At 37.2% G+C, this 25,015-nt stretch overlaps 1 protein-coding gene across 3 annotated transcripts in view; it reads left to right on the top strand.

Moving 5' to 3' along the window:
- LOC103682235 (programmed cell death 6 interacting protein) overlaps nucleotides 1-24,722 on the top strand; it is a 73,081-nt gene extending 48,359 nt beyond the window's left edge. For all 3 annotated transcript variants that reach the window (XM_040636988.1, XM_008711830.2, XM_040636990.1), the window contains 7 exons: nucleotides 700-869; nucleotides 12,256-12,504; nucleotides 12,863-12,997; nucleotides 14,279-14,373; nucleotides 21,709-21,832; nucleotides 22,964-23,154; nucleotides 24,048-24,722. In XM_040636988.1, coding sequence (XP_040492922.1) covers nucleotides 700-869; nucleotides 12,256-12,504; nucleotides 12,863-12,997; nucleotides 14,279-14,373; nucleotides 21,709-21,832; nucleotides 22,964-23,154; nucleotides 24,048-24,222 — 1,139 coding nt within the window. In that variant the 3' untranslated portion in view covers nucleotides 24,223-24,722. The remainder of the gene's footprint in view (nucleotides 1-699; nucleotides 870-12,255; nucleotides 12,505-12,862; nucleotides 12,998-14,278; nucleotides 14,374-21,708; nucleotides 21,833-22,963; nucleotides 23,155-24,047) is intronic.
- The last annotated feature ends 293 nt before the right edge of the window (nucleotides 24,723-25,015 follow it).

Below are 25,015 nucleotides of genomic sequence, written 5' to 3'. Positions count from 1 at the left end.
GTTGTTGAGATAGGTGTCTTTTTATGGTAGCTAGAGACTAGTTTTATTTATTTATTTATTATTTATTTATAATGAGATCATATTGTATGCATATGGTTTTGTAATTTCATTTCACTACTAGTGGGTGGTAAGGGGTGAGTTTTACCAGTTAATTTGAGGCCAAATTATTATTTTTTAAGACTTTAATTATTAAGATTTGTGTTGTTGAGATAGGTGTCTTTTTATGGTAGCTAGAGACTAGTTTTATTTATTTATTTATTATTTATTTATTATTATATAATTAATATTACATTTTTTCTAAAAATGTATCTGGNTTCTAAAAATGTATCTGCTGTTCAAGTCAAGTTGAAGCAGTGATCCTTTGAGAGGGGAATACTTTTTAAGTAAGTTGTGTAACAGTTTTTGGAGTGAATGATTTCTTTCGATATTATTGAGTTGTAGGAAATGATCAGACTAATGTCAGTTAGCTTTTATTTGGTGATAGTAACCACAGATGTGTTTTAAGGTATACGTGTGCATTTTGCCAGAAACAAAAATGCCAAGAGTGACAGAAGCTCAATTTCTATTACATAATGAATCAAGGCCCATAGAAGAGGGGGAAAAAAGTAAAGTTGGAGAGCAGAACTAAAAGTATAACCAGCCTATAAATTTTACTGTTAAAGTCACTGCTGTACTGGTAACATTTGTTTTCCCCCACAGAGGGAACCAACTTCAGAACAGTTTTGGATAAAGCTGTGCAAGCAGATGGGCAAGTAAAAGAACGTTATCAGTCTCACCGTGACACCATTGCACTTCTGTGTAAACCGGAGCCTGAGCTGAATGCTGCCATCCCTTCTGCTAACCCGGCGAAGACCATGCAGGGCAGTGAGGTAAGCAGATGCATTTTGATGTGGGTGGTCATCTGCTTATGGAAACTATGTTCAAGCCATTATGAGCACAATTAATTGCCAATTTCTTACTGTCATCTTTTCAAAAATGCAAACATAAATTGAGGTGGTTATATTTGAAGTAGCATGATACATACACTGTGTGATAGGTAATCACATCAGTAATATTACTATTTTGTAATAATAATTCCTATTTATTGAATGTTTCCTATGAGCTTGGTACTATAGATACTTTACAAGTTCAGTATTTAATTCAGGTTTTATAAAAGGGAGAGGCTTGGAAGTATAGAAACTTCCCTGAAGTGAAAGGACTAGATTTGACCAGATGCTCTTCTGACCATAAATTCTTTGTTGATACATCATTCTCTACCACCATCCACTGTATTCCACTGTGACTCTCTCTAAAGGGAAAATCAATCAATTATTGATTGATAAAAATCAATAAAAATTATTGATTTTTAGGTAACATCATTATAGCATTTCTCTTTGTGACAGGAAGGGGAAAATAAACAGTGAGGCATTTGGGTCAGAAAGTCCAAAGGTGCAAATACGCTTAGTGGCTGATCACTGTAGTAGATGTAATAGAATAAGATGGATCCTGAATGAAGTACATAGGAGAATAAGCCGAAGGGCAAAAAATGTTTGCTGAAAACTTCTTGAAAAGGGTGAATTTCCTGGGACAGTAGGTCTCAAAAGTTATCAGTGTTGTGTCTTGTCTTTCCACAGAAACATTTCATGTATTTATTCAGCCAAGGCTTTGGATACCCACTCTGGAAGGCATTATGCTAGGTACTTTGAAAAGTCAGCAAATGTATCATATACAGCCTTTACCCTCAAGTCATGGTCCAGTGTGGGAAGATCAGACCTATACAAGGAGAACTGTAATACAGGGTAGACAAGTGTTGTGACTATAGAAAGTATGCTGTAAGGATTTAGATGACGAAGCACTTAAATTCCAGTATTTGGAGCTTCTCTCTATCGAGGCCTCTTAAGAGAGTGGCACGGGACAAGAACAGAGTAGACAGGCAGACAAAGTGAACATATAAAATCTGAGGAGGATCGAGTGAGTGGTGTGTCAGAGATGCTATCAAAGGTTCAGTGGAAATGAGCCCCCACAGTGAAGACTGCATAGTTGAATGGGCACAGAACCCAAATCTAAAGGTAGGGGGAACCTGATGGAACAGAGAATATCAATTAGTTGCTTTAAGGAAATGGGAGGAAAGGAGAAGGAAAGGTGGTTAGGTTAATTTGTGAGGAACAGAGACTGCAGACCCACATAACAGCACCAAAGTCTGACCCTTTTTTTATTTCAGGAAAAAGAAAATCCCTGCTTAGCACCCTCTTCTCTCTCTCTTTAATTTTTTAAAAAGTAGTCTCTATACCCAACATGGGGCTTGAACTACAGCCCCTAGATCAAGAGTCGCATGCTCTACTGACTAAGCTAACCAGTCATCCCCTCTCCTTTTTCTTTTTGGTGTCTTGTATGTGACTCTGAACTTATATGGCTTTTGTTCTTTGATTCTCCTGCTTTCAGTAGAAAAGCAAAAATGATTTCTGCTGAGCAAAATCAGAATTAGCATGCACTACTTTGTTATTTTATACAGTTGTAGTCACAGCTGTTTTTGTTACTTCATAATGGTATTACATAGGGGAAGAAAACATAGTCAATATGAAGTTACTTTACTGAAGCTAGGTTTTCTAGATAGAAGCAACCAAAAAATTTTCAGTGTTCTATATATTCATTCATCATGTGCCTTTATCAAAAAGACTAACTAATATCGTATGTTTGTTAAAGCTGTTTCAGGGTAATTGTCGTAGTTGTTGATGACACATTTTAGCTAGAGTTTTTTTATGATAAAAGCATAGTCATTTGAATTCTGATTATTAAAGTGAATACAAATTACTTGTTTTATTAAGAAATCTGATCTTACTGGTTGGGCTTTTTTTTTTTTTTTTTTTTTTTTTTTTGTGTGTGAAGGGGCCTACTATTTATCTTTGGTCTCTTTGGGCATTGTTTTTACATATTGAGATACTGTGAAAAATGTTGCAAGCTATGGGTAATTTGTATTTAAGGATCTTTTTTTAATACTTAGGACCATTGCTTGTGATTGTACACCTCTGATCAGCAGGGGTATGGAATCTAGTCTACACTTGGCCAGCCAAGTCTTGGCCCTAGTGTAGGGTTGAGTCTGCCCAGAGGAAGAGGCATCTTTTTTGTACAAAAATGGTATCATACATTTCTAATAGTATTGCATCTGTCTGGGGTGATGGAGGGGTCCCTTTGGGAAAAAATCTCTATCTCCTCAGAGATAGTGCATAAAGTAGCACTGTCCAAAGCTCTGTGCCTTTGTAGGCCCTGCTTTTTTCTGGTTCACACAAAGTCACCTTCTAGACTTGTGGGTGATCTGCAAATGCAGCTTTTTTACTCTTTGTTTTTTGTAACAGGAAGTGTCTAGATAGGTGTCGAGGTTGACTGTCATCTCTTCATTCATTTGTTCAGTAAACATTTGTTGAAGGCCTACTGTATGCCAGGAACTTTGGCACCATGGTCCCTAACAGAGCTAGATGGAAAACTCCAGATTAGCTTTAGTGTAGGGTAAGTGTGGTCAGGTTCCCACTATTCTGTTGTTGAGATATTCTCATGTCTGCCTTTTCTGAAAATAAAATGGCAGGGACTGAAAAGTAAAGCTGAAAATCTCATTGAGAGTATTTGTTCTGTGCCTAAATGTGTTTGGTGTGTTAGATGCTACAGAGAGCTCTATCATCTAAATGGGGCTGGCAAACGATGGCCTATGGGCTAAATCCAGTCTGCCTCCTGTTTTTGTATGGCCTATGAGCCAAGAATGCCTTTTACATTTTTAAATGGTTGAAAAAATCAAAAGAATAATGTTTTATGACATGTGAACGTTAACATAAAATTCACATTTTAGTATCCATAAATAAACTTTTGTTGGAGCGTAGTTACGCTCCTTTACATTTCGTCTATGGCTGCTTTCACACTAGAAAGGCAGAGTTGAATAGTTGCAACAGAGACTGTGGCTAACAAAACCAGAAATATTTTCTTTCTGTTGTTTTTTCTTTCCCCTTCTGTTTGGTTCTTTATAGGAAAAGTTTGTAGCTCTTGGTCTTAAAGGTGAAGTACAGACAGCCTTTTTTTTTTACTGTGTTTAAGCCATACTAGCCTTTTAAAAAATTTTTTCTTTTCCCTTTAAACATGGTAAGCTTGTTCCTGCCTTAGGACTTTAACATTGGCTTTCCTTCTGTTGGGGTCTGTCTTCCCTTTGCATGGCTACCGCTTCTCTTTTCATTAAAGCCCCAGATGTCACCCTTTCCTTTTCTTTGTCATTGTCTACTGTATTGCTCTGTTTTTTGTGTGTGTTTAATTCTCCCCTCTCTTCCCCTGTCCCCCTCATGAAGAACTCTGCTTTTGTTGATAGTTGTATTTTAGAACCTAGAGCAGTACCCAACATGTAAGGATTCAGAAAGTGTTGATGGAATGATAACTACTGGCAGCCTAATTTAGTAAAGGGATGCAATTAATTGCAGTTGAAAGCTAATTGGAGCTGTTTTTAAAACATAGAAATAAACACCACAGGATTCTAATTATTATTTTAAAAAATTTTAAATTGAGGTATATAATTCACATACAATATTATATTAGTTTCAGGTGTGCAACATAATGATTCAGTATTTGTACATATTGTGAAATGATCACAATAAATCTAGTTAATTATCACACGTAGTTACAGAATTTGTTTTCTTGTGATGAGAACTTTAAGATTTACTTTCTTAGCGACTTTCAGATATGCAATGTATTATTATTTTTTTAGAGGATTGTATTTATTTGAGAGAGAGAGAGCACAAGTGGACGTGGGGGGAGGGGCAGAGGAAGAGGGAAAAGCAGACCCTCCACTCCTCAGGGAGCCTGACGTGGGACTCCATCCCGGAACCCTGGGATCATGACCTGAGCCAGAGACAGACACTTTTTTTTTCTTTTTAATAATTTTTTATTATATTATGTTAGTCACCATACAGTACATCCCTGGTTTTTGATGTAATATTCCATGATTCATTATTTGCGTATAACACCCAGTGCACCATGCAGTATATGCCCTAATACCCATCACCAGCCTATCCCAGTCCCCCACCTCCTCCCCTCTGAAGCCCTCAGTTTGTTTCCCAGAGTCCATAGTCTCTCATGGTTCAATCCTCCTTCTGTTTACCCCCCCTTCATTCTTCCCTTCCTTCTCCTACCCATCTCCCTGCTATTTCTTATGTTCCATAAATGAATGAAACCGTATGATAATTGTCTTTCTCTGCTTGACTTATTTCACTTAGCATAATCTCCTCCAGTCCCGTCCATGTTGCAGCAAATGTTGGGTAATCGTTCTTTCTGATGGCTGAGTAATATTCCATTGTATTCACTATGTCTGTATCTTTGGGCTAAATACCCAGTAGTGCAATTGCTGGGTCATTGGGTAGCTCTATTTTTAACTTTTTAAGGGACCTCCACACTGTTTTCCAAAGTGGCTGTACCAACTTGCATTCCCACCAACAGTGTAAGAGGGATCCTCTTTGTCCACCTCCTCTCCACATTTGTTGTTTCTTGCTTTGTCAATTTTTGCCATTCTAGCTGGAGTAAGGTGGTATCTCAATGTGGTTTTGATTTGAATTTCCCTGATGACTAATGATTTTGAACCTTTTTTTTATGTGCCTGTGAGCCATTTGTATGTCCTCATTGGAAAAGTGTCTGTTCATATCTTCTGCCCTTTTTTGACTTGTTTGTTTCTCGTGTATTGAGTTTGAGAAGTTCTTTGTAGATCTTGGATACCAGTCTTTTATCTGTAGCGTCATTTGCAAATATCTTCTTCCATTCCGTGGGCTGCCTCTTAGTTTTTTTGACTGTTTCCTTGGCTGTGCAGAAGCTTTTTATCTTGATGAAGTCCCACAAGTTCATTTTTTCTTTTGTCTCTCTTGCCTTTGGAGATGGGTCATGAAAAAAGTTGCTGTGGCCAATGTCAAAGAGCTTGCTGCCTATGCTCTCCTCTAGGATTTTGATGGATTCCTGTCTCACATCGAGGTCTTTCGTCCATTTGGAGTTTATCTTTGTGTATGGTGTGAGAGAGTGGTCAAGTTTCATTCTCTTGCATGTAGCTGTCTAATTTTCCCAGCACCATTTATTGAAGAGACTGTCTTTTTTCCACCGGATGTTTTTTCCTGCTTTGTCAAAGATTAGTTGCCCAAAGAGCTGAGGGTCCATTTCTGGGTTCTCTATTCTGTTCCATTGGTCTATGTGTCTGTTTCTGTGCCAGTACCATGCTGTCTTTGTGATCACAGCTTTGCAGTATAGCTTGAAATCTGGCAACGTGATGCCCCCAGCTTTGTTTTTCCTTTTCAACAATTCCTTGGCGATTCGGGGCCTTTTCTGGTTCCACACAAATGTAAGGGCTGTTTGTTCCAGTTCTTTGAAAAATGTCATTGGTATTTTGATCGGGATGGCATTGAAAGTGTAGATTGCTCTGGGTAGCATAGACATTTTAACTATGCTTATCCTTCTGATCCCTGAGCATGGAATATTTTTCCATCTTTTTGTGTCTTAGTGTCTTTCAAGAGTGATTTGTAGTTTCTAGAATATAGATCCTTTACGTCTCTGGTTAAGTTAATTCCGAGATAATGTATGATTTTTGGTGCTATTGTAAATGGAATGGATCCCCTCATTATTCGTGTATGGAAATGCAACTGATTTCTGAGCATTGATTTTGTATCCCGCTACATTACCGAATTGCTCTATAAGTTCTAGTAATTTGGGGGTGGAGTCTTTTGGGTTTTCCATATAGCGTATCATGTCATCTGTGAAGAGAGACAGTTTGACTTCTTCTTTGCCGATTTGGATACCTTTTATCCCTTTTTGTTGTCTGATTGCTGTTGCAAGGACTTCTAGTACTTTGTTGAATAATAGTGGTGAGAGTGGGCATCCTTGTCATGTTCCTGATCTTAAGGGAAAGGCTTTCAGCTTTTCCCCATTGAGAATGATATTCGCTGTAGGCTTTTCATAGATGGTTTTTATGAAATTGTGGACTGTACCCTCTATCCCTACACTCTGAAGGGTTTTAATCAGGAAAGGATGCTGTGTTTTGTCAGATGCTTTTTCTGCATCAGTTGAGAGGATCATATGGTTCTTGACTCTTTTCTTGTTGGTATGATCTATCACACTGATCGATTTGTGAATGTTGGACCAGCCTTGCATTCCAGGGATGAATCCCACTTGGTCATGATGGATAATCTTTTAATATACTGTTGGATCCTATTAGGTAGGATCTTGTTGAGAATTTTGGCATCCATATTCATCAGGGATATTGGTCTGTAATTCTTTTTGATGTGGTCTTTGCCTGGTTTGGGGATCAAGGTAATATTGGCCTCATAGAATGAGTTTGGTAGTTTTCCTTGTTTCTATTTTTTGAAACAGCTTCAGAAGAATACGTATTATTTCTTCTTTGAATGTTTGGTAGAATTCCCTGGGAAAACCATCAGGCCCTGGACTCTGGTTTTTGGGGAGGTTTTTGATCACTGCTTCAATCTCTTCATAATTAATCGGTCTGTTTAAATAATCAGTTTCTTCCTGTTTCAGTCTTGGTAGTTTATAGGTTTCCAGGAAGGCATCCATTTCTTCCAGATTGCTTAATTTATTGGCATAAAGCTGTGTATAAAAGTTTCTAATGATCCTTCCTATTTCATTGGTGTTGGTCGTGATCTCTCCCCTTTCATTCATAATTTTATTAATTTGGGTCCTTTCTCTATTCTTTTGAATAAGTCTGGCCAGTGGCTTATTGATCTTATTTATTCTTTCAAAGAACCAGCTTCTCGTTCTGTTGATTTCCTCTACTGTGCTCCTGGTTTCTAATTCATTGATCAGAGGCAGACACTTAACAGACTAAGCCACCCAGGCGCTCCACAATATAGTGTTATTAAGTGTAGTTGCCATACTGTACGTTATATCCTCGTGACTTCATGTATTTAACTAATGGAAGTTTGTGCCTTTGGACTACCTTCATCTATTTCGCCCTCCCCCACCCCCCACCTCAGGCAGTCATCAGTCTGTTCGCTGTATCTGAGCTTGGTTTTCTTTCAGATTCCACATATAAATGAGATCATATGGTATTTGTCTTTCTCTGTCTGACTTATTTCATTTAGCATAATACCCTCAAGGTGCATTCATGTCACAAATAGCAAGACTTCATTCTTTTTTTATAGCTGAATATTCCTGTTTGTGTGTGTGCGTGTGTGTGTGTGTGTGTGTGTGTACGTGTGTGTGTACGTACTACGTCTTCTTTATTCATGGATGGACATTTAGGTTTCCATGTCTTGGCTGTTGTAAATAATGCTGAGTGAACGTGGGGGTGCAGAGGGATTCTAATTATTTATATACTTTAACTTGATAACACATTAAGCCTCAAACTTGAGTGGATACAAAAACGTAGGCAGTGGTTTACTTTTCTTACTATTCTGGTCATTCGTTTGCAGAAGCAGTTTAATTCATTTTCTGCTGTAGTCAACTCTGTTAAAATAAGGCCAGTATCATACAGTCTAAAATATGGTTGAACTAGTATATATGACAGTCTGAAAAAAAAACAAAAAAAAAAGAGGACGCTTGTCATATAAGGACTCTGTGTGGTGGTCTAAAAGTTCATTTATAAATTGGTTGTTTCAAATGGCATTTTTTCCCCCAATGACTTAGAATCATAGCATTTTGCAATAGAATAGGACTTATTAAATACATATCTGGCCCTTTTTTATCACTGATTAGAAAACTGACTACCATAAAAGTTAGGAAGGTAGTTTTTCTACATAGTGGAGCTGGTATTAGAACTTTTAGTTCTACAAATTCTGTTGGGGTTCTCTTCCCACGCTACTCTGCTGCCCTCTGTGTGGTTGGTTCTTCACCGAAGAGGAGGTTTTATTCATGTGAACCATATCTGTCTTCTCATATTACTTATTAGTCAACTTGGGGTACTATTACCACAATTTTGACCCATTATTTGATGAGAGGATCTTAGTTGCTACACAGTGGAAGAAGCATCCAATCTATTTCTAGATAATAGTGTTATAGTGTCCCTGACTTTCAGCTTTGTTTAGTAGACTAGTTTTTTTTTTAAACCAGTTCTGTGTATTCCTGTTTCTCCCCCAGTTTTCTTTTACTTGACTGTTTTATTTTTTTCTTTTTAGCTTTTTTTGGACATAACTGAGAGAAAGATAAAAGGTGGCATTTTTCTTATAGATAAACAACCTTCATGTAGAGTCACAGTCATGGTTGAGGTTCCATTATCAGTTTAAATGTGACAAAAGATAATATTGTCACAACCTTCTAAAATTATATCCTATTGTACCCCCTCCCACAAAATGTGTGACATAATTACAGAAATAGTTATTCAAAACAGAAGAAATGGTTATAATTTAGCAAAATAAAGGGTACTTTAATTTTTTTTTTTTTTAAGATCTTATTTATTTATTTGACAGAGATAGAGACAGCCAGTGAGAGAGGGAACACAAGCAGGGGGAGTGGGAGAGGAAGAAGCAGGCTCCTAGCGGAGGAGCCTGTTGCGGGGCTCGATCCCAGAACGCTGGGATCACGCCCTGAGCCGAAGGCAGATTCTTAACCGCTTGTGCCACCCAGGCGCCCCAAGGGTACTTTAATTCTTAATCTGCTCCTCGTTGTTCCTCTCTTCTTTTCTTAATGCTTAGATGCCTAAGCCTCTTCAGTCTATAGTGTACTCAAACTATAGAGTTAAACCATAAAACCTAACTACCAGTTAATAATAATGACTATTACTGATTGAATGCTTACCCTGTGCTAGAAGTTATATTGAGCACTTTATATGAATCATTTCAGTTTTCAGAACAGTTCTGGGATAGGTATTACTACTCTTGTTTTGCCGATAATGAAATTGAGTTTTCCAGGTAGTAAAGTACCCTTGGTTACACGGTAACTAAGTCTTAATATGTCCATTAAGGGAATATAGTTAGGGATGAAAAATTTTTTTGTATGTAATTATGTTTCACTTTAACGAGGTACTTGTATTTCTTTATTCTAAAGTTTTGATTTAATTTTGTGTTTTGAATGTGTAAAAAATGTTTGTGATTCAAAAGGTGCATGCAGAGAAATATCATCTCTGTTCTTTCCACGTTGTTCCCATCTACTCTCTATAAGCAGCCTTATTTATTAGTTTCTGGTTTGTCCTTAGTGCTTTTCTTTTTGTAAAAAATATATAAGCCCATATATATACATAATATATTATGTATATATGTCTTTCTGTTTCTGATTTCCCTTCTCTCTCACTCAGAATGCAATATGCTGTACCAATGCTTTTGTGCCTTTTATTTTCATTTAACAATGTATCCTGGCAGTCATTTGGAAACAAGATTTTTATGCACATTGTTGAACGTCAGATTCCACTAGATCCCTGAAACAGACTTGCCATCTCCGTCTAGGTGTGATTTTTTTCCTCTTCTTCCTTCCATTGAAAGTGTCTGGGTCTTGAGGCTTCTTGGACCTCTAGGAGTCACATTTCTTTCCACTACTCTGAATGTTAAAAGACGTGGAATTTAAGATAGGACAGATGTGGGTGGTAAACAGAGGCCAAAAGTTAGAAGAAATTTTAGGTTTTTCCTCGGGTCTTTAGTCTTCCAAAAGGAAGTTTATTCTGGACACTTGTCAAGGAGTTAACTAGGGCTGTGGCATGAAAAGTAGGACAGAAATGCTTAGAAACAGGCAGTAGGTGGGGAAATCCATTGGATTTGGAAATGCCATGGTAAGAAAGGGATGTAGATGGGGTTCATGGGTGTCCCCTTCTTCCTTTGTTTTTCCCCCAGCTTTCTGAGCGTCATAGGGGCAAGCCCAATAGGGGGATTGGAGCTGGTGTTCTCCCTGCTGGTCCTAGCAAGAGTGCAAAGAGATGTGAGTGAAAGGGGACAGCTTGTAAGTGGCATCAGAGGGCACTTGGGCACTGATACTGTTACTCTGCAGGGTTGTTTATGAATCATGTGGGTGTTAGAGAATGCCTGGGCTGAATCCGAGACAAAACTCTAGTCCTTTTTTTAAAGATTTTTTTTTTTTTAAAGATTTTATTTATTTATTTGACAGAGATAGAGACAGCCAGAGAGAGAGGGAACACAAGCAGAGGGAGTGGGAGAGGAAGAAGCAGGCTCATAGCAGAGGAGCCTGATGTGGGGCTCGATCCCAGAACGCTGGGATCACGCCCTGAGCCGAAGGCAGACGCTTAACCGCTGTGCCACCCAGGCGCCCCCCCCTTTTTAAAGATTTTATTTATTTATTTGTTAGAGACAGCACGCCCGTGCACACCCACAAGCAGGGGAATGGCAGGTAGAGGAAGAAACAGGCTTCGCGCTGAGCAAGGAACCCGATGTGGGACTCAATCCTATTTTATTTTATTTTATTTTATTTTATTTTATTTATTAGCACAAGCGGGGGGTGCAGAGGGAGAGGGAGAAGCAGACTCCTGCTCAGCAGGGAGCCAGATGCGGGGCTTGATCCTGGGACCCTGGGATCATGACCTGAGCCAAAGGCATATGCTTAATGACTGAGCCACCCAAGTGCCCCCCGATGCAAAACTCGTAATGATATGAACAGATGTACAAGAGCCCTCTCTCCTCTCTTTCTCCCAGTATATAAAATAAACACATGGTTTATAGCTTTTTATCTGTATCTCTGGCTGTTTTTTTCTAAGATGCTCTCTCCATATATATCTGTGTCTCTGTTTCTATCTACATGTCTGTCTGTATCTCTTTCTCTCAATCTCTCTATGTCAGCAAAATATGGTATCTCCTTACTTGGCAAAAACATACCTTCCTCTACCTTGGAGCCATAACAGGGACATGGTATATAGTATATATATAGTGGTTAAGAGATTGATTTTGGAGTTAGGCAGACTTAGGTCTCAAATTTTACCTCTGCTTCTTAGTGGTGGTGTAACCTTAGGCAGGTTACTTAATTTTTCTGAGACTCAGTTTCTGCAACTGTGGAATAGAAGTAATAAATATATACCCAACGGGACTTTGGAAGGATTAAATTAAATTATATTTGTGAAGTGTTTAGGACAGTCCCTGGCACATAGTAAATGTTCAGTAAATCATTGTGCGTGTTACTGTTGCCATTATTGCTGCCTCCTGTTACAAGCTGAGTCCCACTAAAGGTACAATGTCTCTAAATAAACCTGATGTAAAATTGATGTTTGGCTTTCTGAGAAGTAATCCAACTCTAAGTGAACCTTTGTATATAATTCCCTTCTGGAAATTGGCTTCTGAGTTTTTTTGGCAATTAAACAAAGGGTTTTGTTTTGTTTTAATTGTTTAGGTTGTAAATGTCTTAAAATCCTTACTGACAAATCTTGATGAAGTAAAGAAGGAAAGAGAAGGGCTGGAGAATGACTTGAAATCAGTGAATTTTGACATGACAAGCAAATTTTTGACTGCTTTGGCTCAAGATGGTGTCATAAATGAAGAAGCTCTTTCTGTCACTGAACTGGATCGAATCTATGGAGGTCTTACAACTAAAGTCCAGGAATCTCTAAAGAAACAGGAAGAACTTCTTAAAAATATTCAGGTAAAGTTTATATGCGTTGGTAAGATTTATGTTTAAAGAAAATCAAGAAAGGATAAACCTGGACTAAATCTGTATCTGTTTATGATTGTGTTTTTTTTGCAAGTGCTACATATTAATAGAAGTCTGTAATCATTATTGTTTATGTTTTGATACCCACTGAATTTGTGGTATTTTTACTTTAAGAAAAGATTTAAAGTACTGTGTTATCACAAAAGAAATATTAGGTAAATTTCTAGTAATTCTGGCATGTAATCATACATGATTTTCATATGTAATTGGCAAAAAAGCAATAAAAATGTTATGAGCTATATTAATTTGATAAATAAATGTAAATACATAAATCTTTTCTTTTAATAAGGTCTCTCACCAGGAATTCTCAAAAATGAAGCAATCTAATAATGAAGCTAACTTAAGAGAAGAAGTTTTGAAGAATTTAGCTGCTGCATATGACAACTTCGTTGAGCTTGTAGCCAATTTGAAGGAGGGCACAAAGGTATGATGTACAAAAGAAATAATAGTTCACTGGCACAGATGTGAAAGTATAGTTTGAGAAGTTAATTGTGTTTCCAGTTATACCACATTATTCTTGAACTTCCTAGCTTTAATGACTTTTGCCTTTAAGAGGCTTGTTGTAAGCGAGAGGAAGCTTAACAGTGGTGATATTTCATGGGAACATTGAAGAATGAATTGTATATTTCACCAGGCAGAAAGAGGGTGTAGGAATTTCAGGTAAAAGAAATTAGCACAGAGATGTCAAAAGCTAGTGACACTTTTTGGGGAGAAAGAAAAGAGAGTTGACTGATTAAAAAAAAATTTTTTTTAAAGATTTTTTTTTATTTGAGAGAGAGGGAAAGAGAGCTTGCTCAAAGTGAGCAGTGAGGAGGGGTGAGGGGAGGGAGAGGGACAAGCATACTCCGTGCTGAGCGTGGAGCCCAGCATGGGGCTCAGAGCGTCTCTCTACCCTGAGATCATGAGCTGAGCCGAAATTAAGAGTTGGTTGCTTAACTGACTGAACCACCCAGGCACCCCGAAAGTTGACTAATTTGAGTGAATTATGAAGGAACAGGAGTAGTCGAAGCTGATCTTTGGTGCCTTTCCTTTAAGTAGCTTAGGGAAATGATTATATTTGTTTTTACCTTTGACTTTGCTTTTGAGGGAGCAAGTGATTTTTAAGGTTTTTCAGGTTTGTGGTACCTTGTGGTGTTTTAACTCCATAATGATCACTGAATAAAGTTATCTTGATACAAATACAGTGGATATAATGTAAAACCCTCTGAAGAAGGGGTAGAAATACTACAAAGCCTTGGAAATAGAAGAGTAAAAAACCATTTTAATTTGGTTTAAAATGCTTTGTTGAAATAGATAAGCTGAGAAAACTCTTCAGAGACCCTTTGGAAATACTTCTCAGGGTTTCTGAAGTGATGCCTGTATTTCTGAAGTGAATGTGCAAATCTAATCCTTCCATTTAAATAGGTTTCATGTGTTTATTAAGTAATTGACTTTTCTCTAGGAATTGGGAACATACTCCTGATCATGAAACTTTTAATTTTTGATGATGAGTGTTCTCTAAAGAGGATTTTGTTATTTTATTTTCTTTAGTTAGGTCATATTTAATATTAAGTTGTTGAACCTCCTCAGTGGTATGACTGTCTCATGCAGAGGACTTTAGTTCTTTAGCTTTAACCATGATTGACAGATGAGCTTTAAGATTGTGTTCCTCTTTAGATTAAAAAATTATTCTGGTTTATTACTTGTATTTCTTTTTTGCTTACAGTTTTACAATGAGCTGACTGAAATCTTGGTCAGGTTCCAGAACAAATGCAGTGATATAGTGTTTGCGCGGAAGACAGAAAGAGATGAACTCTTAAAGTGAGTTATTTTTGTGTATCGAATTGTAGAGTATTTTTCATTTGAAAAGTTGTATGTGGAGACTTTGGGGTGAACTTGGCAGTATGAGATAGCAATTTCCTTCCTTTCCTCCTGGACATTTACAAAGCAACAAGCAAGCTGTGTGATCTGAGAATAAAAGATGAAAAGGAGCAGAAACTCCAGGTGTCAGAAGCACAGTGATGTCACAGAAATGCTAACACAACAGTTCAGGGTGGCAGGTCTCAGAAATGCCAATAAACATAAGTAGTTTACCTTGAAATGACAAGTAGGTTCCTTACATGTAAAACTAGAAGGTACAGGATATGGGGAAGACAGGGTAATTAGCTTAGGAAACATCAGCTATTGCTCTTCTGAAGGAGCCTGCTGAGAAAGCTGCACCAGTAACGTAGGACTCATTCCATGCCAAGTGACCTGTAGAGTTGACACAGCACTGGTACAGAGATACAGTATTTATTAAAAATGGTGAAAAAAATAAAATTTAATAAAACCTAATAGATGGAGAATATTCACCAGAATAATGTTGTCACAGAACAGGTGAAAATTCTGAATGAACATTTCATCATGAATTAAGGGAAAAAAAAAAGGAGAAAAGGGTTAGGAAGAAATCACCCTGAGGAACGCCACACACAGAAGTGCCAGAACTCAAGGAAGATGGTGAGAAGACAGGACATGGTAAAATGTGAGGTGTCAGGATTCAGGAAACAAGTAGACGAGAGAAGAACAAAACCATCACAGAAGCCAAATGGAATGGGAAGGAGCAAAAAGAAGAATAGACAGTGAAGAAGACAAAGGAGCACAGAGTAGAAAAGAGGAAATCAAAGAAAATGAAACCAAAGTAAAAAAAAGAATTAAAAAGGATAGAGATAAGATGGGCAAAGAAGATCCAAATATGCAAAATTGAATTCTCCTGAAAGAAGAGAAGCCAAAACCATGAGCAGAACAAATATTTAACAATATTACTCAAGAATATTTTCCTAAAATAAGTAAAGGCTTGTTGAAAAGGCGTATCTTATGGTCAGGAAAAGTGAACAAGAACGGTTAACACCAAGGCATATAAATTATTAGCCATAAAAGATAATGGCAGAATCCTTTAGGCAATGGGGCAAAAAGATCAAGTTCATTTATAAAAAGGTGAAAAGATTTAGGCCCATAGCATTGCATGCTAGAATAGAGTAGAGTGATTGCTACTGGAACTCAGGGAGAGCAAATATGAGCCAAGGATTTTATATCCAGTCAAACTGTCCTTCAGGTATATACAGAACCATATATTCATTAGTAATGAGCATAAAGAACTCAGAGACTATTATATTCATGAGTCTTTCTTGAACCTTTCAGCCAGCCTGACCATTATTCACTCCTCTGTTCACATTTAAACTGTTTTTCTTAGAAGTTGTTGGAGAAATTATTGAAGTGCTACCTCCCTCCACCTCCTAAGAAAGAGCAGTGGTTGTTTTTACGGTTTTTCTATTAACCCTTTAAAAAGCAAATAATTAAAGTACTTTTTAAATGGTTTTAGAGGTTAAAAAAACCCCTCCAAATTAGTCTTATTGATAAGAAAATCTGATAAAGATGAAGACAGACCAGTCTGCAGACCAGTTTCATTTATGAATATGGTGGCAAAAGTCCTGAATAAAATACTTACCATTGATACCAGTATGTTAGAAAAAGGACCATGAACAAGGGGGACGGGGTGGTTATTCCAGTAATGCAATGATTGGTTCAGTATTTTTTTTTTTACATGTAAGGGGAAGAAGATTCTTTTCATAGGTGAGGAAAAAACAGTTGAGAAAATAAGTGTTTTCACATGGTTCATACATACAGTGGAATATTATTCAGCCATCAGAAAAGATGAATACCTACCAGTTACATTGACATGGATAGAACTAGACAGTATTAAGCTAAGTGAAATAAGTCAATCAGAGAAAGACAATTATCATATGGTTTTACTCATATGTGGAATATAAGAAATAGCGTAGAGGGTCATAGGGGAAGGGAGGGAAAACTGAATGGGAAGAAATCAGAGAGGGAGACAAACCATGAGAGACTCTTGGGAAACAAACCGACTCCAGGAAACAAACCGAGGCTTGCAGATAGGGAGGTGTGGGGGAATTGGGGTAACTGGGTGATGGGCATTTAGGAGGGCATGTGATGTGATGTGATGTGATGAGCACTGGGTGTTACATACAACTAACGAATTATTGAACATTATATCAAAAACTAATATGCTGGCTAATTGAATTTAAATGAAAAAAGAGAAAATAAGTCTTTTGGTATTTAGTAAAATGAAGTAGGTGGATACTGCCTTAACACCGTGTGTGTGTGTGTGTGTGTGTGTGTGTGTGTGTACTGATCTGTGTATATCTGCACAAAACTCAGCATCATGGTTAATGGAGAAACAATGTAAACATACTTTCTAAAAGCAAGGACAAAATGCCCACTATCAACACTATTATTTAATACCGTATCGGCAGTATCAGCCAGCACAGTTAGACAAAAGAATAAAATTAGAAATATAAAAATTGAAAAGGAGAAGTTAAAATTTTCACTATTTATAAGACTTTATGGTTGTACAACTTGAATATCTAAGAGAATCATCCCCAAAACTCTGCAAATAATAGAACTATTACTGAAGACAATGGGTTGTAAAGATAATTTATAGAAATCAGTAGCTTTCATGTAAATAGGAGATATAACAGAGAAGACCCCACTTGTAATAGCAACAAAAACCAGAAAATACGTAGAAATAAATTTGTCATCTATGAGACCTGTCTGTATGTAGAACGCTTTGAAACACTGTTCAAGAGCACAGAGGAGGACTTGAATTTGAAAGATGCGTCATTTTTTTTGGGTAGGATGACTCAACTGCATAAAGATGTCAGTTCTTACGCATTCAACATAATTTGATTTAAAATAAATAGATTTTCATTTAAAACTAGACAAGTTGATCCTAAAGCTCAGCTAGAAAAACTGTCAAATTATTAGCCAAGAAAACAGAACAAAAAGAACAGTAAAGGAAACTAATTCTGTCAGATATTAAAATATATAATATTGTGTCTGAAACACAGTGGTACTGGTACATGATTAGACAGACCAAAGACCGAATAGAAAATAGAAATAGACACTAATAAATTGTGAATTTAGTGTAAAAAAGATCCTAAGCCAATCAGAAGAAGTTAGCCAACTGCCTCGCCATTTAGAAAGCAGGTTATTTTTATACCAGAATAAATTCCAGGTGGATCAAACTTGAAATGTGTAGAATAAAATGTCATGTTTAAAACAATAGGGGAGAATTCCTTTATGAAGCTGAAATGAAAAGAGTCTTTCTTACTCTGACTTAAAATCTAGAAGCCATTTTTATTATTATTTTTTTTATTTTTTAAAAGATTTTATTTATTTATTTGACAGAGAAAGACAGCCAGCAAGAGAGGGAACACAAACAGGGGGAGTGGGAGAGGAAGAAGCAGGCTTCTAGCAGAGGAGCCTGATGTGGGGCTCGATCCCAGAACACCGGGATCACGCCCTGAGCCGAAGGCAGATGCTTAACGACTGCGCCACCGAGGCGCCCCTAGAAGCCATTTTTAAAAAAGGAAAAGTTCATCATAACATAAGCTGAGTCATATAATAAACTGGGGGAAAATACTTGAAACCTACTCACAAAGGTGAAAGGCAAATTTACTGGTTTATGAAGAACTCCTAGATGCTACTGAGGAGGAGAAAAACCTGTAGAAAAGTGGGCAAAGGCTGTGAAAAGAAATTTTGCAGATGAGGAAATGAATGTAAGTGATTCTTAAGCATTTATGAAAAAATACCTGTCTGGGGCCCCTGGCTGGCTCAGTCGGTACAGCACGCAACTTTTGATCTCGGAGTTTTGAGTTCAAGCCCCACTTGGCCTAGAGCTTACCTAAAAAAAATAAACCAGAAACCTGCCCTCATTCAATAAAATATAAATACAAATTAAAACTACTCTGAAATAACATTTCTAAGGTTGGCAAAAATCTGGAAGTTTGAAAACATGCTTTGTTGGCACATGTGGGGGAACAGGTCTCATTCGTGGCTATGAGTGCATGTTGGTGCAATCTTTGTGTGGGGCAGTTTTGCTCTAAAGGGCTGGATTACAAATCCATACATCTTTTAATCCATCTAAACTGGCTTTGAGAATTTATTCTGAGTATGTGTTAGCATATGCTAGAAATGATATATTTATGAACTAATTCATTTCTGAATTGCTTGTAGCAGTAAAATAAATCAAATATCCAGGGCTGGTGAAATAAAGCTACATCTGTACAGCTTTTTTTTTGAAGAGCAGCTATTAAGAAAAGGATGTTTTCTATTTATTGATATGGAGAGATTTTGAAGATAGTTATGTTAAAGAAAAAAGGTAGAGAATAGTGTAAAGATTGCATTTTGTGTAAAGATTGCATTTTGTGTAAAAAGGGAGAAAATAAAACACACATTTGAATTGGCTTATTTATGTGTTAGGAAGCTCTGGATAAGAATAGTGTGTATCTGGGGGTGTGAGTGGTGGAGTGGAAACTAGCAGATAGGGATCTTTCACTCACTTTTTAGTTTTTGGAGCAAGTGAACACATTACCTTTTCAGAAAGTTATGTGAAATTAGTCTAAATAATTAATGGGACTTCATATTTTTTTCTAGCCCACATCCCAGTAGTCTCATTTTATTTTTCAGACTGTACAGCTGAATTTTCAGATTCATTCCCTATTACCCACCTTTCTTTCTTTCTGTTTTTTAAGCTGCAGAACCCTTTGCTCAAGCTTAGTCTTAAAGAGAAGCCTGGTTTGTAAAACAGATAAAGATGGATCTGGCTTAGATGCAAGTGGGGTGAGGGGCTTGGAGCAGGACCTTTTGCCCCTCTTTCCTTCTTTCATCTAAGCAAGCAGCTACCATTGAGATGACTGTATAGGACCCTGAAATTCTGTAGCTCAGCACCAAGCGAGAGCCAAAAAAGATTTCTGAGTTTAAATTGGAGGTTGGCAAACTACAGTGCCCAGGTTAAGTCAGGCCTGCTGCTTAATTTTGTAAAGTCAAGTTTTATTGGAACACAGCCATGTTCTTCATGTTGCACGTGTTATCTATGGCTGGCTTTGCACTGACAACAGCAGTCTTGAGTGTTTTGACAGAGACCCTATATCCTACAAAGCCTAAAATATTTGCTTCTGGCTCTTTACACAAAAAATTTTACCAGCCCCTAGTTGAAATAATTTTGTTGCCCGTGATAATTTACTTTCTAGTTTTATGTACTGTTTTTCCACTTAAATCTCTAGTGTAAAATAGGCTAACATAACTATTTTTAGAATTGTGTAGTATAATACAGGTTCATGGCTTAGGAAGAAATTTGGGGATATTCTCATTTTCAGATATTTCATATTTCAAATTTCTAGCTTGAAAATTAGACTTGTTACTATTTGGATGAGTATTTCTGTATTTATGCTGTAAACAAAGTCAGTTCTGAGACATTCATCAACTTGTCAAGTGAGCAGGGAGCCCGATGCAGGGCTCGATCCCAGGACCCTGGGATGATGACCTGAGCTGAAAGCAGACCCTTCACTGACTGAGCCACCCAGGTGCCCCGTATTCTTGGTTTCTTGATGAATGTGTATTAGCTTTCTTTATATAGAGAGTGAATCATTTATTTTTCAGCTGGGACCCTTTTTTGAGAGTGAAAGTGTGGTCAGGGGGACTCTGGGAGTTGCAGTTAATTATTATGTCAGGACAGCAGGTGCTGTTGCAAACATATCGGGGCTTGCCATATTTACTTAGTGTATATGACTCAGTGCAGGTAGAAGTTGATCAATACCATGTGTTTCACAGAGTGCATTGTACCTTAGGGTTTTGGTTAGTGAGATCTTGGGATGGAGTCCAATATACTGTTGGAGGGGACTTTAAGTAATTTTCCTAGATTTTAATACTATATTTTAATCGTCCTTTCAACAGTCTATAATGCATTTACCTTAGTTGTAGATTTGAGGTATCTTTTAACATAAAATAACTCAGTGCTGCATTTCTTTGAATGTCTTCAGAAAATTTTCATTAAGAAATTTGCATAATGGTTTGAATAGCTTTCTCACTTGTTTTTTCTGTAAACACCGGTATGATACAGCTAGCTGACTGTGAGCAGTTGCGGTTTTCTGGTAACTTTTAGATAGGCCAGGATGTTAGGAGTTTCCCATCTAGGGGACAACGACTTAATAGAGAGTGGGCAGTCTTTTAGGACTACCTGCCCAGTTTGACATGTTCCATACTCTAGCTATAACTGTGATCTCTGACCTTTTCCTAGTCTTCAGAAATAGAAAAAGAACTAACTTTGTTTTATTAAATAGTAGGAAAAAAGATTTAAGTTTAGTTCTAGTCAAGAACAGAAATGTAGTATATTTTAAAATACCATCATTGTTTTGAGTCTGTGTTCTGTTTCATATGTGAAGAGAAGAAAAATTTTGAAAAGACTTGGTATTCACTTCACACCTGTTAGAAGGGCTAAAATTAACAAGTCAAAAAATTGACAGATGTTGGTGAGGATGGGGAGAAAAGGGAACCCTCTTACACTGTTGGTGGGAATGCAAGCTGGTCAGCCACTCTGGAAAAACAGTATGGAGGTTCCTCAAAAAGTTGAAAATAGAGCTACCGTACGATCCAGAAGTACTACTACTGTACTACCCAAAGAGACAAATGCAGTGATCCAAAGGGGCACCTGCACCCCAATGTTTCTAGCAGCAGTGTCCACAACAGCCAAACTATGGGAAGGCCCAGATGACCATCGACGGATGAATGGATAAAGAAGACGTGGTACATATATACAATGGAATACTATTCAGCCATCAAAAATGAAATGTAGGCATTTGCAATGATGTGAATGGAACTAGAGTGTATTATGCTAAGTGAAATAAGTCAATCAGAGAAAGAAAATTATCATATGATCTCACTTGTGTAGAATTTAAGAAACAAAATAGAGGAGGATAGGAGAAGGGAGGGAAAAATAAAATGATGAAATCAGAGAGGGAGACAAACCACAAGAGACTCTTAATCATAGGAAACTTTGGGTTGCTGGTGGGAAGGGGAATTGGAGGATGGAGTAACTGGGTGATGGACATTAAGGAGGGCACATGATGTAATGAACACTGGGTGTTAATGTAAGACTGATGAATCACAGACCTCTACCCCTGATACTAATAATACACTATATGCTAATTAATTGAATTTAAATAAGAAAAATAAACTATGAAAAAAAAAGACCTGGTATTTTATATATGTTGTTTTTTTTAAATTGTGTTAATTCCTAACACTTTTGTCTTTAATAAGGGACTTGCAACAAAGCATTGCCAGGGAACCTAGTGCTCCTTCAATTCCTACACCTGCATATCAGTCTTCTCCAGCTGGGGGACATGCACCAGCTCCTCCAACGCCAGCCCCGAGAACCATGCCGGTCAGTAAGCAACCATGGTTTTAAATGGAAGTTTTACTTTAGTGACTGCTTGCTTTCCATAAAGGATAAAACAGGCTTTACATTGTAAAGATCTGGTGGTTACCAGTTTTCATCAGGTGACCAATCTTTTGATGTTTTGCAATATAAAGAATTCAGCATCACTCATGAATTCTTGTCAGAACAGGTTAACTTGAATCTAATCAGGTCTTTAGAACCACCTCTCAGTTTATAGCAAATATAGTGTAATAAAACAAGAAGTTAAATTGTGCCATTAGGAAACAGTTGGACAAATCCAGAACTGGGACATTCTGTGAGACACTTGACTTTGTCTTTTCTAAAAGTGAATGTCATGGAAAGAAAAAAAGATAGGTGTGGGGCATTCTGGTTTAAAAGGAAAGATTCGTAATAATCATGCAATTCGTGAATCATGATTGGATCTTGGTTCATAAGAACTTTAAGAGCTTTTATTGGTGATAAATAGGGGAACTTGAATGTGGAATGGATACTCAATGACATTAGGAAATACTTGTTTATTTCCTTAGGGTGACATGGTATTGTGATGTAGGAGACTGTTAGGACTCGTATGCTACAGTCTTTTGGGCTGGTGTCATGAAGTTTGCAACTTACTTTCACATGGTTCTGCAAATATTTAGATAGATAAATATATGGATATGGCTGTAGATAAAGGTAATATGGCCAAATGTTAATAATTACTGTATTTAAATGGTAAATGTGTGCTTGTTTATTATACTATTCTTTTAAGTTTTTGGGTGTTTGAAAATGTTTGCATAAAAAATGTTGTGGCCAGGAGGAGATTACAGTAATAAACTGTACCCGACTTGCTTCTTCCTCCCATCTCAAATGTCTGACTGTTGGTGGGAGCAGTAATGAGCTACAGTGAATGATTAAATATTAGGCATCAGGAATAGAGCAGTAGCTGTGTAGTTTACACAAATTGGAGAATTATTCAATTATGATACATTTCTAGAGCAATAAGTCAACATTTAAAAATGGAAATTAGAAATATGTTTGGTTGGATTCTAGAGTTTCTCATATGCCTCATTTGTTTTAACTGACAATAATTTGATAGAAGTGAAACATTTTGTAGTCAATGTTGACTTTTTCTTACAGCCTGCTAAGCCCCAACCCCCAGCCCGGCCTCCACCTCCTGTGCTTCCGGCAAATCGAGCTCCTCCTGCTACTGCTCCAGCTCCAGTGGGGACGGGCACTGCGCCGGCAGCTCCATCACACACTCCTGGTTCAGCAGCTCCCCCTCCACAGGCCCAGGGACCCCCATATCCTACCTATCCAGGATATCCCGGGTAAGGCCGCAACTGAATATCTGAATGAATTGGCTAATGTTTGTAGCTCTGGTTAACCTTTTAAAAACAGGGTCACCCCTTCTCTGAATGGAGGTGTCATGAATGAATAATGTTACAGGCACTTACTTGAGCAGTTGGATGGCTATTTCCCAGGCTTATTTGTGTTTTTGGTTTTTACATGCTGGGTTCATCTTAAATGCATCTCTTCTGTATGGAATGTAGAGTGTGTTTCCTTGGTCGTCTTTGTTTTGGTGATAAGTGGATAGGCGCCTTTTCTGAACTTAGCAACACTGATAAGGCCTTGTTTATATACTTGTACTTTGAAATACTGGCATTCTGACAGACTGTTGAACACGACTCTAATTATGGCATGTGCTTTCTTAAAGAACAGCTTTCTTTGTGATAATTTTTTAATCTTAAAAATCCTGACATTTGACTGCCTCTTAAGATGTGCTCCAAACTTTGCTTTGTAAGTACATTCTGTCTTCTGAATATTAAAACTTTGTTAGCTATCAATTTATGTGCATTACAGTGAGTATCGAATCTTGTGAATTAGGAATGTATTTAGGTTGCTACATTAAAATGAAGGGTGTCCATTTTTATTCCTTGTTAATAGTTGAATATTTAGTCTTATTTCCATCAATAATATTATTTTCTGGATAGTATTAAACACTTGATATTCTTTTATCTCAAGTATTAACAGGATAGGAATACTTTTCTCTAATAAGTACCTAGTAACAGCTATTTTTTTCTCCCTACTGTTCTCTGCTAGACTGAGAAATAGAGAAAAATGACTTTCTTGAAGAAACTTGGTTTTAGAATAATTGTTATGTTTCGTTTTCCAGTATTTGATTTACCAATCCATTTTTTTTTGTTTGTTTTCTTTTCATCAGGTATTGCCAGATGCCTATGCCCATGGGCTATAATCCTTATGCATACGGCCAGTATAATATGCCATATCCGCCAGTGTATCACCAGAGCCCTGGACAGGCTCCATACCCAGGACCCCAGCAGCCTTCATACCCCTTCCCTCAGCCCCCACAGCAGTCTTACTATCCACAGCAGTAATATGTCAGCTCAGAAGCTCAGCTGGTTCAGTTCAAAGGGAAAGAAGTACCAGCCCTGCAATAAGTGTACTAAACTCTACGCTCTGGTTAATATAACGTACTCTGTTGTACTGAACACAGTGTCTAATTTCTGTCTGTGGCTGAAAGCTGAAAACTGTGCTCCAGTTCCACATTTGATTGCACACTGAGAGATGCTGCTGTTGCAGTGTAAACACTATAATAGGTATAATAGGATTTGAAATAAATTACATTTCAGTTCATAAAAGTTAAAAATGAGAAATTAAACCCACAAGTGAAACGTTTGAAATTACTATACTTATGTCTACGTAAGACGTGGTTGGGACATCAGATACTTATAATGATGGTTTAAGTACTGATATTCAAGAAAACTAAGTTTTCTTTCTCTCTTGGTTTATCAGTTTGGTTTAATTTCCATTATACTATTTTGCATAATCAAAGCATTGTAAATCTTATAATTTAAAAATAAATTACTTAAGAACAGTTATCATTGTTATGTTTTGTCATTGATTCTCATTACTGTCTTCTTTCTTTCTGGTCTTAGTCTCTCATTTTATATGTAAGTAAATTAAACAGATAACTGTTTAAGTGCATGATTAGTGCAAGTTAATAGGTTTATAGGAAAACCAAAAGAATAGTACCATAATTTATCTTTCATATGCTGATTAGTAAATTAATTTTGACATTTATTTTGGAAAGTCCTATAATGTGGAAGAAACACAATTGCTACCAAAGATTCTTCAAATAAATATACAAATAAATGTGTATATTTAAAG

This window comes from Ursus maritimus, unplaced genomic scaffold, assembly GCF_017311325.1.
Source record: "Ursus maritimus isolate PB19 unplaced genomic scaffold, ASM1731132v1 scaffold_20, whole genome shotgun sequence".
NCBI lineage: Eukaryota > Metazoa > Chordata > Mammalia > Carnivora > Ursidae > Ursus > Ursus maritimus.
The sequence above is the reverse complement of the archived record's forward strand: the minus strand, read 5'-3'. Positions and strand labels throughout refer to the sequence as shown.